We start from the raw sequence: 17,191 nt of genomic DNA, 5'->3' as shown, positions 1-17,191 counted from the left end.
TAACTTGAGTCAAGTTTTGACCGACAGAGTTGATTGAGTCGAGTTCCAATTGCTCAACTTGATTAACATTAACTTCTATTCATGCCCATTTTTATTACAAAGTTGTAAATTCCATTCCTATACTTCCATAATTCCATTACCATTCAATATCAACTCCCTATTAATAGTTGAACACTTCTGTGATAAACTAGCATTACCATAAGTGTACACATATGACATACCTTACAATTTACGTACAACTTTAATTCCATGACAACCACTTATTAAGAACACGAAAGGATAGGAGACTTTGGCCTTTCCTTTAAAAATTAGTTGATGCTGCCGTGCCAATGTAATACCAAACCATTGCTTGAGGCCTTCTATGCTTAGTAGGATCAAACTATATAACATTTGAGAAACTGACTTATTGCACCCTTTAATAACAATATATCTATATGTCTACCAATGTAAACAAAACAGAGGATGCAATCAAATCTGTCAACCACAAAAATATTACTCCGTATGTAGTTAATGTTCAATCAACAAACATATTCGTTTGCAAAAGAGATCATCAAAAATGACATAAAATTCGAAATCTATTAGAATTAAAAATATATATATACTTCGTATAACAAGACAATCCGATCTATTGTCTACACTAATGTCAAGGATACATTTCCAATTTCCACACAGCGGGAGGACCTTTTCTACTCATTCCTGAAAGAGACACAAAAGACCCGAGCATGAGAAATTTGAACAATGGATTCCAACAAGAATCCAAGAACCTTTTGTCAAACAAATATGCTTAATCTCCTCAATTTCATGCACTCCCTAACTCCCATGGATGTTTGCCGATGTTTGCCACATGCAATTATCCATAGAAAATCAGCATCAAGTGGAAAAATGCACCATTTAAGATTATATCACGTCCTAGTGCATTAGTAGTTTAATTTGGTTTATTATTCAGCAACAAGGAAGTAAATTGCTTGGAGTAATTCTACACAGCTGGTAAATGCGGAGTTACAGCAAGAAGTACTAACGGCCCGTTTGGTAGCCGATAATAAATGGTGGGAGTGGGAATGAATCTTAGTGTTATTTGACAAGAAAATAACACCATTATATCCATGGTAATGAAATTTTGTCTTAAATTTGGTGTTTTCCTTCATAAATTTGCATTCCCACCTAATACCACTCCCCAAATGGCAATGGAAGGTAATGGAAATTATAAAGAAAAAGAGATAATTTTGAGTGAACTTGCATTACCATGGGAATGAATATTGATTTTCCTTACCAATTTACATACAAATTCATTCTCATTGACACCATTTATTGCCGGCTACCAAACGGGCCGTAAAGGTATAGGCTGTAGCAAAGCAAATACAAGTTGAAATTTAACCAAAGATTCACATTTGTTATATAACTTTCACTATGGATAAGACTAGAATGCATGTGTGTTCAACGTAGATCCTTCACATTATTTTGCAGAACATCTTACATCTTACATCTTCACAGTTTTTCCATAACCCTAGCATAAATTCACCATTTCATGTTGAGTGCTGAGACCCAAGATACGACATAAAATGGAATGCTTGCATTTGATGAGTCTAAAGTGACCAGACTCAAAAGTCCATTATAATATTTTTGGGGTTCTGAATGCAACTTTTCAACTTGAAACTATTAACCATTGAACTCCAAAATAGGTTAGGTCAACTTTAATGATATAATTGGAGCAAAAGGTTTGTTTTTAAATATGAATGAGGGTAGTTTGGTTAAGTTAAGTGGGTAAAGTAGCCAAAAATAGAAACGTTGCAACTAAAAAGAAACGGCCTAAAATAGAAATGTTGCAACTAAAAGAGAACGGAGGAAGTATTAAGGATCAAATATCTTACACAATACTCATCTCATAACTTTTTGCCAATCCATATACGACCACTGCTAATAGTGGATCAAAATTGTAAAACCATTTAATTTAGTTACCTGAAAAATTGTTTGAAAAAATTAAAAGAAAAGCATGCATTACTCGGCTTGGCCTGTATTTAAGCCAGTTGATTTCCCCTAGCCTACTCTAAAGTGCTTATAAATCTCTTGATTGGAAAACAAGCTTCAAACCTTAGCCCACAACTAGAAGTTTTTCATACCCCAGTCAAAAGGACAGCAATCAAGCCTAAACCTACTTCAATTTGGTTAATAGTGTCTGTGATGACAAGGCATCTCCCCAGTATATACGAACATGTTCGGATCAGCTTTACCCCAATGAGCATCCTTTGGCGGCCACAATCACAGTAATGTTGGCAGCCTAGTATTTTGTGTGTTGGCACAAGGACCATAGAGTTTGAGAATTGTTTTAAAGTATATGTGCATTACTATGTATTAAATTGGTCTATTAAAATGGTTGACTTTGTTCAATTGTGCACTTAGAAATAGAACTTGGAAGTAGTTCCTTTTTTAAGATGAAGAAAAGGAAGAGAATGAAGCAGAACAATTGAAAATCAAAGGGATGAGAAAAGCAGAGGGGCAGTTACCTTTTAGGTTACCTAAGAGTGTCACTTGCTGCTAAGGAGTTGAATTATAGTCAATGTAAGCCTTTGTGTTTGCGTCAATAGGAAATGAATCCATAAAGAAGGTTCTTAAATTGAGAAGGTGAGAACACAATTTTTTGAAGTGAAAGTGCACCTTCTTTTTTCAACGTACAATGTACATGTTTTATTACAAACATTACTAGACAAACAAAAAGATGGACTTTTGAGTACGAATGTAGAATATAGTTGCCTTCTCACCTCCTCATTTAACTACCTTCTCATAACCCTACATATCTCGCCACCTCATTCAGATTAGATAGCCTAACCCTAATTTGAAACCCATGGGAGCCTTGGTTATCCCATTACATTATCCACTAGTAGATCCTTTTTTGCATGCCTAGCAACATGCTCTTTGATGTTTATCAAGAGAAAGCTTAAAGAAAAAGAGGGAAAACTAATAATTTAGGTTATAATGAAGTATTGCTACTTTATCGAATTTAACAAATGACATTCAGTGAATTTGTTGGTAGGCAATGGATATCATGCACACTCTATAGAGGTGAGTAAATTGAACACACTAACAAGCCTTTTCAACAAGTGGCCATGTGGCTCATGTCCACAATCCAAACAGAGGTGAGGCAAGATCCCAACTATAAATAACTTCAAAATAGTAATACCCTATATCTCAACATGTAACAAACAACATCAACGACCAACAATGCAAAGTGTGATTGCACATTAGGTTAGACGCCGACCCGCATTTCAGGATTCAAAAGAGCTCTCAAGCATGCCAAGATTGCCAACTACCAAAAATTATAGAACACATAACATGGGGAAAAAGAAAAGATATCCTTACTTGTACAATGTAGACGATATATCCTTGATCCTCTTCACATCAGCACCAACCACTTCTGCAGCCTTTTTCCCATTCTTGAAAAAGTGGAGAGTTGGCTAAAGATGGAAAAAGCAAGTAAACAAAAGTGAAAATTATGGAAAAGCGAGTGAACAGATATATTTTGCTATGAAATAATCATGCAAAGATCCCAGTTCAAACTTCAAAGTGTCAAAATATGTACAACTAATTTCGAACAGAGCAGACAAAGAATTGCAACTAAAAGATTTACCCACTTACTCCTCTCGTTCTACTTTAAATTATGTTTTACATGTGGAACATAGTTCAAGACATTCTAGCTGTATGTTAAATGGAGGTGTTGATGCGATAGAAGTAAGAACGACGGCAAGCACTGCACATTCCAAGGGTAATAAATACAGTGAATTATACGGAAGCTTTGACATAAAAGGAGAGCTGGGAAGGCATTTCACATTCTCAAGAGAAGCAAATATATCCAGCTATAAAACCAAGAAAAACCAGAGGTCCACAAGTGTCGCTGGTGGAAAGACAATTCAACTCTGTTTTCCTGACACATACCGCTAATTTCTTAATAGTTGTTCTAAGTGCTAATGCATCAAATAAAAATAACAGAGGGGATATTGAGAATTACAGTAATCCTCTAACACAAAAATAATATGCCAATTCAGGGCTCATTATGTGATACTCGTTCACTGCAACTGCAATTAAATAGATTTTGCCTCCAAATACAGGCAATAAATGGTAAAACTTTGAGCAACTTTTAATGTATAAGAGGGCATGGGCTTACGCATATTTAAACTAGAAAGAGCTTGAATAGTAACTTTTACGAAGTGTAAAGATAGTTTCAAAGGATTATTCACAAGCCGAATACTAACTACAATCTTACTCCACCCAACAATTATGAAAACTGTATGTCAAAAACATTCTTAAGACTTTTGAACAAGTATAAACATGCCATAATCCCCAAATGGGAATTCATGGAAGAGAAAAGAAAAAAGAAAAAGAACCAAAAATAAAAAAGAAGCAAACAAACATCCAGGTCTCCCAATTCTGTTACTACAAGAACATACTCCCTCCGTCCCAGAATACTCGTTAAACTCTCCTGGGCACACAGTTTAATGCGATAAGTAGTAGTGTGGTTATCAAATTAATTATTTTATTAAAAATTAGATGTGATGGAAGTTAGTGGGATATTTTAATATTAGAGGAAAGAGAATGTATGATATTTTTATATCGAAGGATAGGAGAGTTGAAATTAAAATATTTGTTTGGTGGGTTAAAGTGAGAAAGGGACATCTATTAAAATATAATAAAAACTTTCCTAAAATGGGTTGGAAAAAAAGTGTAACGAGTAATCTGGGACGGATGAAAAAAGAAAGTGTAACGAGTATTCTGGGACGGAGGGAGTAATAAATTATATAGCTAATATGCAGGCCAGGATTTCCCAAAGCCTAAGAAATAAATAAATTATATACGTTAATATGAAGTCATATTCTCTGCTTTAGCGCTGAAAAATGGATGCTGCTACTTGCTTCAATTCACACACTGCTTATCTGGAAAACCAATTAACATGAGCTGCTTTTATCTTGAAACAAGTTGCTGGAGATGACGTCTTTAAAATCTTAATGGACCTAAACATAGGTGCTGGATCCCTTTCCTTATTTAACACGCCTTCATAAACAAATCTAGCGAAAATACCTCGCATCCCTAGATTTATTACAGCTCAAAAGAATTCCTAAACAGGACTTCTTAATTTTTGAAAAATGGACAATTTCCTTCTTTCGGGCTAAAAGAGCTGGTGAGGCCTTTTATGTGATGCCACACTTTTCCTTATTTGAGTTGTATCTAAACCTATCAAAAAGCCTTGTATGAAATTCTAATTTTCTGCTGAAGTTGACGATAGTTTAATTGGATAAGCTTCAAAATCTTCAACTTCATTGCAGCTTCTTACTGTTATAAAGTTTTCTCCACTGAAATAAGAACTGGGATTTGCGGTATGTAAATAGATTTCAGGTTCTGCCACTTTCTTGTTATAAGCCAATTAAAACGTGCTCCTTACTTAATCAAAATGCTCTGAGAGTCCTTCTCTTAGTAATTCCATATTGTTGCAGGACTGTGCAGCTCACACTTTCTAAATTTATCACCGCACTTAACACCTGCAGGCCTGCAGCCCACTGGTATTAAATGCTTCTCTAGACTGGTGACAACATATCTTGATGAAAATTGAACTTCATATCTTTCCTTAAAAATGTTAAAACAACACCGATCACTTAACCAAATAACTGGCCAATTTAATCCAAATAGGTACTTTTTTCTTTTTAAAATATTGGCTTTGATAGCCAAAATAGACCCACATGCTGCTACTCAAAATCAAACTACAGAAAGAGTCAGAAATAGTGATAATAACTCACAACATTCATTAAAGATTGCATTTGGTTCACCAACTGGTATGATATATGGGGTTAGTCGGTTAGGTAACAAAGCCATGGGTCTTAGATGAGTGACGCCTAAAAACATATATGCGTTGAATAAAAAATAAAAAATAAAATAGAATAAAATAAATTAATCATTCAAGTTCTTCCAAATATAAATGAGAGTAAGCGCATATGCTAATATTCATCAATAGGTATCAAATCCCAACGAACCAAGTTAGAGTTAGGTCCCGGACACGATAAAGAGCAACAACTAATTTCACGTACAAGCAAATTAAAAGTAAAAATAAAGGACAGAAATCTCACCACGGAGCATATATTTAATTTGCTTATTGTAGGTCCAGTTCCCACCTAGAAACAACCATAAACGATTAATTATAACCTGGCCGTATATGTACACATTTGTCACAGTATAAAATTTTAAATCAAGGACGCACATCAGCTATGATAAAACCAAAGAGAGGGCTTGTATAATTAATATTTTAGTTTTTGTCTCCCAATATCTAAAACTTAAATGACATGCATGATATGAATAAACAAGGGAAAAAAGAAGTAATTAGGCATGTCTCACTACATTGCAATAATAATAAAAAGGTTTGCTTTTCAATTGTTTAGTTGTAGAAATAAATAAAGTTTGATGCAGAAATATTTGATTTACAACTCAAACAAAAAACATTATTTAAGAGTAGGTATTCATAAATTACTACGCCCTGAGTTCTTAAAGGGTAAAACAGGCATGTTATGAAACACGCTCTTTGAAGTCTCACAACCAGTTCTTTCTCTTTCTTTACACCCTGCAGTGAAGAAATGATGTTCATAATATGCATGCTATGATGATTGTTATCAACTTTTTCAGAAAATTGCCTCCCTTAAAGGACGACGATTATTTTAGCTTGTTTTCTTTAACATTAGTCAATATCCTCCTCAAGCCCCTATATTTCCCTTTCCTGCTTCTTACTCTTACTCTCTTACATTAGTTACATATCTCTTCAGTGCTTTAGTGCTCTCTTTGAATCTCTCTCTAGTTCAATCATCTCTCTTTTCCCGCTCACCCTTACCAAGTCCCTGTTTTAGCTACATTTTTCTTATCACTGTTGAATTCCTCTTGTGCTGCCCTTCTTCTCCCCAACCCCACCTCACTGGCTCACTCCCTATATGCATATCACATATTGAGCTCAAGCATCCGTTCTTCAGCTCTTGCTTAGGCCAACCAATCATTTAAACTTGTAAAACTTGAAGCTTTAGATAAATAAACCTTTTATTATAAACGAGACAACATCCTTAAGGTCAGAGGGTTAATACTTAATACCTATTCCTTCCTCAAAGAAGGAAAGGGGATATAAAGAAAACAAAGAGGTCAAGATACATGATGCATTAGCTACTGTTTGATCTCTTTTAAATTTATTTTATGCTTGGTGCAAGTTATGACCACTCAACAATTCTGCAAGAAGACATGAATTGACTCACAACTTCTGCAGCCAACTAGGTCTTATTTTCTACATTAAGACTGTTTAGCTTCACTTGATATTTGATAAAAATTTACTTGCAGTATACTCTGACAAAGTTAAAATTCATATTTACTTCAAAATTATGCTACCAAGGTTAAATACAGAAAACTCCAGAATATCCGTTACTGTGGGCTAAGGTGAGTGAAACTATGAAACAGAAGACTGATGCAAAAAATAACATAAAACCTAGCAAACAATTGCTCAAACTAATAATATCACTTCAAATTTCAAGATGTACCTAAATCATTTACCCAACTCTTCACATTCTTCTTATAAACAAGAGTCACAAGTAGTAGATCTCATAAACATTGACTAAATATTTTCTTTAATTGTGCATGTGCATATATCCATGAAGAGTTTATGTAGAGCTCATCCTTTCTAAACGCTTTGTTCAACCACCACACAGTAGCATATCTATTTTCCCCTGATATAATAGTATTGTTGTTTGTTGGACATAAGGAAGCATATCCTCCTGGACTGTAACTTTGTACTACTTTAATTTCATCACCACAGAGACCCTACAAATTACCATTCATCACAGTAGACCTCACAAAAGGGGGTTTAACCTCAGACGGTTAAACGAAACCCAAACGCATGAGCTCCTTATAAACAAGAGAATGGTCTAATCTGTAAGAGGTATAATGAGCCAATGAGAAATCCAAGAGCCTTAACATGAAGATATATCAACTATGCACATTTAGATGTTACTTTAACAACCAACATACTTACAGTATCATGCCACATTTTTCCAAGAGTAATATTTTGTATCTATACCTTGTTTTTAGAAATGTAAATTTCTGATTAAAAAAGAGCAGAGTGCAATCGCCAATCAGTCAAACCATACTTTTTGGATGCTCATTAACACACTGAGCGAAATTTTTTGGAATGATGTATTATTACCTCATCAATATCAATCTTGTAAAATTTTACATCAGGAAAACGTTCACTCAATTTCTTCATATCTGGCCACAAAAATTGACCTGCAAAACATGTTCAAAAATAAAGACCAATCCTAACCAATCAGCATTATCAAAGCTAATGAGCCCACATCATAAAGAATATGACATTCTCTTGCTGGAGATTTTCACGAAGAAACTGTAAGGAGGAGATATCAAGGGATATTTAAAAGCAAATAATACCACTTCAAAAGTTCAAAGTATATATGTACAAAAGAGGACAGTCCTGAAACAAAAGACTGACATTGCTCATTAACTCATAACAGAAAAGAATACCGGCCAGTTATACTGTTGAAACCAGAATTGCTGATAAGACATATCAGGCACAGTCTTGGAGTAATGTAAATTTGCACCAGTGGAGTAGTGTAGTTGACGGAAACGTGGAATGCAATTTTCTCTAGCTTTGGTATTTCAAATTCAGTCGGAAGCAAATAAAAATTTCAAATTTGGGAACTAAAGATATTCTCCTCATCATGGCAAGAACAGAAGTATAACTTTATTCAGTCTGGCCAAGATTTAAAAGTAATATTTTATTTTCGGAAGCTATTTTTTATTAGTAAATACTATTAAGAAAATTTTGTGGAAGTGATCTTATATTTTACTAAAGGAGCAGTGGCCATATGAAAAAGGGACATAGAATTCTAGGACTAATGTATTTCCTAGTCTCATTTGGAGTAGCATCAGAAGAGATAGTATAAGAAACATCCAGGGTTGTGAGAAATTGAATCTCATCTATTGAAGCTCAATTGAGAATTTGAGCTCCTTCTCAAGAGGTAGTTGTCTTTGCCGTGAAGAAAAGGAGATACCTTAGGCTCTTTATCATAGGTAGTGATGGTGTTTCCTTTAGAAAAACCTTAAACAGTGGACCATCCATCCTTTAGTTTTCGGAACCAAAATCTATAAGACATACGTCTAGACCTCAAGGAACAGTGGTAGAGATAGTACCTTGCATCTACTTCTTTAACTTATTAACATGACATTGAATATAATACAATATTTTTATGATTAAGAAGAAACATGAACAAGCATGTTAACCAAAAGAAGCGAGTCAATAAACCATCTGTTATCTAGAAAACTTCAGAAAGAGAATTAAAATGTGTCATATGTCTGCAAATCTAATGAAAAAATCATACTGAATCTTACTCTTCAATTCATCTCTTTTTGTTAGAATACCATGAATCTAAATCAGCATCTTTCACATAAAATAAATAAAAAATTTAGACAACTTACATGGACCACACCAAACTGCTGTGAAGTAGAAGATTGCTTGAGAAGATTCATCTACAACAACAACAAAAAACACAACTTTAACAAAGAACACTCATCAAATTAACAAAAAAAATTGGGGGGGGGAGAGAAGAGCATATAAACTGAATACCTTCAGCCTTCCGTAGAGAGGCAGTCAATTGATCATCAGACTGGACCAGGACCACATTTGAAGGCAACTCTATATTTGAAGCATTTAGGGAAAAAAAACAAAAAAACTGTCAATAGTGGCCATGAACTGAAGACCCAATTTTCTCATTGAGTTAAGCATAACAATAATTCACAAACTAGAAACCCTTTCAGCCCATTAAGTAGCCAGTAATATTAAAAGGCGGGGAATGGATTTAAATGTAATTTGGCAAGGAAAGTATCAAAGTTACATTTAACATTATAATGTCCATGATAGTACCATCATACCCCAAAACTACGTACTGGTAGGCACGCGCACACACACACCCAAAAACAACTCGTAGCACCTTTTTCAACAGTTTATCATCTCGCTTGATAGTTTAATACTCCATATTGTTCTCTTAATCCTCTTTTGTGCATAATTGCATATTATTAACTTCATCATACATTTTTTTTATTTCCTACACATTTCTTGGCATCGTATAGTACTGTTGGTGTACACTGTCCTAGTACTATAGCTAACCTTCCTTTTGTTTGTCCTTCAATGCATCAGCACAACAAGGAACAAGCCAACATCTACTCATCAACATCAGCACACTGCCAAGCTTGACCATCTTCCAGAAGCTATAACATCAGCTCTAACAACTCATCCTAAATTCTAGGGATTCAGTTAGAAGTCAGTTTGTTAAGCTAAGTTGTAATGATGCCTCACTGATTGTTGTAGTTGCTGAGTTGTACGTTTGTAGCTTTCCTATTGGTTGGAACACCTCACTAATCATCTTGTATTTAAAGTATTCTCAGCTGCTGTAATCAATTCAATTCATTCATTCAATAATAAGATAAAATTCTCTCTGAATTCTCTGATCTTTTCTTCTCTCAAAGCTTGCTGATATTCAGCTTTAAACAATGAATTCATCCTAGATGATGAATTCTAACATGGTATCAGAGCAGATGATCATTTGATCCTGCAATTACTCTTCTTCTTGTTAATTTTTCAATCAAATCTTCAAAGAAATTGTGATTTTTCAGTAGCAAAATGCCTACAGAACAACAAGATCCATCACAGAATCCTAATTCTGCTTACTATCTCAATAACAGTGATTTAAATGCCACGAAATTGGTGAGCATTGAATTCGAAGGTAAAGGAAAATGTCAGTCATTGGAGACGTTCAATGATGATAGCATTATCAGCTAGAAACAAGCGGTGCTTTGTTGATGGCAGTTTGAGTCAACCAGCAGTGAATTCTGCAAACTACAGGATATGGATCAGAAGCAATGATCTAGTCATTTCATGGATGCTGGCCTCTCTTGAACCTTCAATTGCAAGAAGTGTTCCATATCTCAAAACAGCAAGGGCAATATGGCTTGAATTAGAGGAAAGATACTGCAGAGAATTTGGACCTTAACTATTTTCTGTTCAACAACAATTAAGTGAACTAAACAAGGCGATGATGAAGCAGTCGCTAATTTCTTTACTAAGATCAAACTGTTGTGGGAGCAACTTGATGGATTGGAACCATTACCTGTTTGTGTTTGTACTGGTTGTAGTTGTACACTCACTCAGAAGTTACTTAAAACACAGCAGAATCAAAGATTGATTCAATTTCTGATGAAACTAGGGTTGAGCAAAACTATCTGATTATCCGAAAATCCGAATATCTGATCCGTATTTGATCCGATTTTTTGGATATCCAATCCGGAAATTGATTTCGGATCGGATATCCGATCCGAAAAGTTTGGATATCGGATACCTTTCGGATATTGATTTTTTAGATTTTTTCGAAACTATGAGATTTTTTCACTAAATATGAAATGAATTTTAAATCCCTTATATAAACCAATTGTACCCCGTATTACTTGGGCCATTTAAATATATTCTTCCCTCAAGGCCCACCCATGTTACAATTTCACTTCTAGATGTTCCTTTACCCCGTACTTTTCTTTTCTATACCTAACACTTTCTTCCTCCTTTTTTCTTTCTTACAAAACCTCCATTATCCCTCACTCCCACTTACTCCGTATGTACAAAACCTCTGTTTTTTCTCGTCGATCTCGCCATCGTTCATCAAGTCAAGTGACTCCAGCAAAATAACGACGCGCGCATAGATAGATATAGATAAGCTAAACTATAATTTTTTCTTATACGTACTTGTAGATTTCATTATATTTCTTGATTGTAAATTTGTAGATCTGATAACTTTTGTTTTGTTATTTTGTTATTTTAGATCTGTACATTGCTATCTTCTTAGTTTTATACTTTGTATGATTTGGGAAAGAGAAAAAGAACTATGTTTTGTAAGTATCAATCTCAGTGGAAATAAATTTGCAAACAATTTTTTTTTGATAAATAAAGCAATAGTCGAATTACGGATATCCGCTTTTATCCTATCCGAAATTATTCGGATATCGGATACCCAAAATTTTCGGATCAGATACGGATATCAAAAATTGCAAATTTTGGATACGGATATCTTATTGGAATTGTGATTTCGGATCGGAGCTCGGCCCTAGATGAAACTGAATCAGAAGTATGAGCATCCTAAAAGCAGTATTCTGATGATGAATCCCTTGCCTACAATTTCAAAAGCTTATGGTCTTTCACTTCAGGAGGAACGGCAAAAGGAGGTGCACAATCATAGAGTTCAGACACATTCAGAGTCCACAACGTTCAATGGCAGAAGATTTGACAACAAGCCTTATGAGAATCAATAAAATGTGGGTTCTAATTCTCAGTATGCAGGATCTGGACGCCAATTTAAGAACTCAACACCAGGAACAATCTATTTTGTGATCACTGCAAAATGAGAAATCACACTATTGATAAATGTTGGAAACTCCATGGTTATCCGAAGGATTTCAAGGGTAAAGGAAAAAGAATAGCAGCAGCAGCTCAACTAGAGTTTACTCCTAAAGAAACTCAAGAAGAGGCAGAACCAGGTGTTATTCATGCCAATGCCACATTTACAGAAGAGAAGTACACTCAATTGATGAAATGTTTGCACAATCAGCAAGTTGCTAACCAAGCTGAGACTTCTGGCTCTCACTCACTTGGATTAGCAACTAGTTATCAATCTAAAAGGTACATTCTGTCTTTTGTCTAATTTCAAAAGAAAGTGGATATTAGACATTGGTGCTAGTGACCACATGTATTCAAATTTATCTCTTTTTACTTCGTTTGAGCCTATACATGATGGAAAACATACCATTACTATACCTGATGGAACTGAATTACAAGTAAAGCACAAAGGTTCAGCACACTTAGGTGGAGAAATTATTCTCAGAGATGCCTTACATGTTCCAGGATTTCAGTTTAATCTGATATCTATTTCTAAGCTATGTTGTGATACTAAGCGTTCAATTTCTTTTACAAATGGTGAATGCTATATTCAGGACCTTTCCAAGAACAAACATATTCTTCTTGATAAGTTGGAGAAAGGCCTGTACAGCTTAAGTGAAGATCTCTTGGTACCAGACAGCAGTTTAACCTCAAATAAGTATGCTCTTTCATCTGCTAAGCCAGCTGCAATACAAGAAGCCAAGCTATGGCATCTCAGACTAGAGCACATGTCTTTTGGCAAAATAAAAGGCCTAATAGGTGTTGATGTACATGGTTGTTTAGCTGAATCATTTTGTCAGATCTGTCCTCTAGCTAAACAAACTAGATTTCCTTTTTCAGCCAGTTGTATCAAGACAACCAAACCTTTTGATTTGCTACATATTGATGTATGGGGGCATATTTTGTTTTTGATTCCTCTAGGTGTAATCAGTTTCTTACAATTGTAGATGATTACACCAGAATGACTTGGACACATCTTATAAGAAATAAAACATACTCAGTTCAGATTATGACTCAATTTTTACTTTATGTTGAGAACCGGTTTGGCTTGACTGTTAAACAAGTTAGATAAGATAATGCTCCTAATCTAACTGAGGGAGGAATGAAGGCCTTGTTTCTTAACAAAGTTATTTTAGGACAGACTAGTTGTAGTCACACACCTCAACAAAATGGTGTTTTGGAGAGGAAACACAAATACCTTCTTGAGACAGCTAGAGCCTTATCTTTTCAATCTAAACTTCCTGATAAGTATTGGAGTGCTTGTACTCTCACTGCAACTTACTTAATCAATAGAATGCCTTTGAAAAGTATCAACTTCTCTACACCTTATGAAAAATTGTTCAAAACCAAACCCAATCTTTCTCACTTGAGGGTTTTCGGCTGCCTATGCTATATCACTACATCTAAAGTTCAAAGGTCAAAGTTTGACCCAAGAGCAGATCCTTGTGTTTTCATTGGCTATCCTTCCACTCAAAAGGCATATAAGGTCTTAAATCTATCTAGTAATAAACTTGTTACATGTAGAGATGTTGTTTTCCATAAACATCAATTTCCTTTTCATTATTCTTCCACTCCCAATCAGCCTATTCCAATAAATTTTTCTTACCACTTGTCACACCTTTTTCAGATTCTATTTCTACTAACACTTCAGATCCTCCTCCAGATCCTCATGCTGATCTTCATATAGACACTCTTCCTGACACTCCTGAGGATACAACAGAACCACCACATCCATTATCTCCTATCTCCTCTTCTCCAGTTCTTACAGTTGTTTCTACTGAGTCTTCTACCCCTTGTGATCAACCTCACAGAAAATCCACAAGAGTCTCCAAACCTCCGGCTCATCTTAAGGACTTTGTTTGCTCTAAGCCTGTCAAACATTGGTGCAACCTTGTTGCCTATGATAGTCTTCCTAACAAACACAAGGTTCTAATTGCTGCTCATTTAAGTCACATTGAACCAACTTCCTATAAAGAAGCTGCTACAGATATTAAGTGGTTAGATGGTATGGAGAAGGAAATCACTGCCTTAGACAACAACCACACTTTGGATTTTGTTTTACTTCCAAAGGGCAAGAATCAAGAAGAATGAAGAAGAATGCAGATGGTTCTGTTGAAAGGTAGGTAAGGTGTTTAATCTCTCTTGCTGCTAGCAAAGACTTTAAATTATTTCAATTAGACATCAACAATGCCTTTCTTCATGGCAATCTTGATGAAGAGGTTTACATTAAGGTTCCTGAGGGTGTTCATGCTCCTGTTGGTCATGTCTGCAAGCTCACTAAGTCACTCTATGGTCTCAAGCAAGCTTCTAGACAATGGTTTGCTCGACTACCTGATGAATAAAAGTCTCAAGGTTATAAATAGTCAAAGAATGATTACTCTCTCTTCATTAAGCATCACTCTTCTCATATCACTATTGTGGCAGTGTATGTGGATGATATTATCATCACAGGTTCTGATAAGGCTGAAATCTCTTCTTTGAAGGCTCGCCTTCAGCACACTTTCAGCATCAAGGACTTGGGTCTCCTCAATTATTTCCTTGGCATTGAAATCAGCCACACTTCTGATGGTTATGTCCTTACACAAAGGAAATACACTAAGGAAATGTTGTCTGACTGTGAGCTTGATATTTCCATTAAATCTAAAGCTTACCCAAGAAGGAGAGGATTACTCTAATGCTAACCTATACAGGTGCTATGTTGGCAAGCTTAATTTTCTTACTCATACTAGACCAGATCTTGCTTCTGTTGTACAATCACTCAGTTCATGCACTCCTCTAAGCATGCTCATATTACTGCTCTCACTCACACCCTTAGATATGTTAATCATACAGCAGGGCAAGGCATCCTTCTAAGGGCTACATATCAGCTTACCCTTTTCTGACTGTGATAGGGCAGCTTGTTCTTCCACCAGAAGATCAGTCACAGGCTATATTCTCCTTCTTGGTAATTCACCTATCAGCTGGAAATCTAAAAAGCAATCTACAGTCGAGCTCTTCTAAAGCAGAATATAAGGTCATGTCTCAACCTGCCAGTGAAGTCTCATGGATAGTCAGATTGTCGGAGGAATTGGGCATCAAAGATTTGAAACCAGTTCAACTGAACTGTGACAATCAATCAATCTGCCCTTCACATTGCTTAAAAATCCCATTTTTCATGAAAGAACAAAACACATTAAAGTGGATTGTCATTTCACTAGGGATAAGGTTCTTGAAGATCAGTTAGCTGACATCTTCACCAAAATTCTCCCTAGCTGTCAACATAGAACTCTATCTTCCAAACTTGGCACGGTCAATACCTTACCCATACCAAGTTTGAAGGGGTGTTGGTGTACATTGTCTTAGTTCTATAGCTAACCTTATTCTTTCGTCTGTCCTTCAATGCATCAGCACAACAAGGAACAAGCCAACATCTGCTCATCAACATCAGCACACTGCCAAGCTTGACTATCTTCTACAAGCTATGACATCAGCTCTAAAAACTCATCCTAAATTCTAAGGATTCAGTTAGAAGTCAGTTTGTTAAGCTAAGTTGTAATGATGCCTCACTGATTGTTGTAGTTGCTGAGTTGTACGTTTGTAACTTTCCCATTGGTTGGAACACCTCACTACTCATCTTGTATTTATAGTATTCTCAGCTGCTGCAATCAATTCAATTCATTCATTTCAATAATAAGATAAAATTCTCTCTGAATTCTCTGATCTTTTCTTCTCTCAAAGCTTGCTGATATTCAGCTTTAAACAATGAATTCATCCTAGATGATGAATTCTAACAAGTACAATGAGTAATTTGATAATTCTAACTTGTGCTTATAAACAAATACTCCGTATACAACATAAACAATAAATCATTAGTAATAGTTTCATCAAATTAATAAATCAACGGTGTCTCGCCTGCAATCAAGTACTATCTAAGAAGAAAATCCTTTTCATTTTTTTGAATACGCTAAAGTAGACACATTTGATTATACAATGAAGCATACAATCAAGAATAATACTGCCAATTTCATAACTGAGAAAGAGAGACGTGTATACCTGAATCGGAAGAGTAGCTTCTAGAACCGAAAGAGAAGGATGAGAAGACACAGGCAGCAGTGGGAATGGTAAGGGTAGAAAGTGGCATGGGGGAGGTAAATTGAGTAGGAGAAGGGAGCGCACTCTGGGTAGAAACCGGTGATGACGATGATCGAGGAATGATTGGCCGGAGTTGGTGGCGGCGAAGTAGCGGTTGGAGCACAGATGACCGAAGAGCAGAGAATCTCGCCGCCATCGTCCGCTAGATGTTCTGCTAAGTAAATCGTGTTTCGTTTGAGGTTAACACGGGTTTTTGCAATAGGTCGGGTCACTCGAGCTCCGCCTAGTCCAGCTAGCCGATTGGCGAGCAAATCATATTAAAGGGTATTTTCGTAAATAAATTGTTAATATATTGTCTGAATGTCAAATCTAATCTAATCTAATCTAATATATATATAAAGGGGAGTTTTTTCAAGAGATTTCGGAGCGCCACATAATATTTCCATGTCATCAAATACATAATATAAATAAACTAATATTTCAGATTTATTAGAAAAACAAAAAGATAATATTTTAGATTTGTTAAAAAAACAATTAATCTAATATAGATATTAACTAACAAATGGAATAAACCGAATGATAAATACAATTCATAAACCGAAAGATAAATACAATTCTAATTAA

General features: G+C 35.4%; 1 protein-coding gene across 1 annotated transcript; it reads right to left on the bottom strand.

The window, feature by feature from the left end:
• Positions 1-475: 475 nt before the first annotated feature.
• Positions 476-16,829, bottom strand: LOC110800792 (thioredoxin O2, mitochondrial). Its single transcript, XM_022006120.2, has 7 exons — positions 16,529-16,829; positions 9,644-9,712; positions 9,496-9,546; positions 8,210-8,289; positions 6,108-6,152; positions 3,355-3,449; positions 476-696 (listed from the first exon to the last, which is right to left on the bottom strand). Exons 1-7 carry the CDS (start codon positions 16,761-16,763, stop codon positions 687-689), a joined length of 585 nt encoding a protein of 194 aa, XP_021861812.1. The 5' UTR covers positions 16,764-16,829; the 3' UTR covers positions 476-686.
• Positions 16,830-17,191: the final 362 nt, after the last annotated feature.

This window comes from Spinacia oleracea, chromosome 1 (genome assembly GCF_020520425.1).
Source record: "Spinacia oleracea cultivar Varoflay chromosome 1, BTI_SOV_V1, whole genome shotgun sequence".
NCBI classification, from domain to species: domain Eukaryota; kingdom Viridiplantae; phylum Streptophyta; class Magnoliopsida; order Caryophyllales; family Amaranthaceae; genus Spinacia; species Spinacia oleracea.
Note: the sequence above shows the minus strand (reverse complement) of the source record. Positions and strands in the feature narration are given on the sequence as shown.

Excerpts from the sequence above, each read along its gene's own strand:
- LOC110800792 (XM_022006120.2), bottom strand. The coding sequence starts at position 16,763 with ATGGCGGCGAGATTCTCTGCTCTTCGGTCATCTGTGCTCCAACCGCTA. Across the intron at positions 9,713-16,528 it reads AAGCTACTCTTCCGATTCAG|AGTTGCCTTCAAATGTGGTC; the intron begins GTATACACGTCT and ends CTTCAAATATAG. Across the intron at positions 6,153-8,209 it reads ACAAGATTGATATTGATGAG|GTGGGAACTGGACCTACAAT; the intron begins GTAATAATACAT and ends GGTTGTTTCTAG.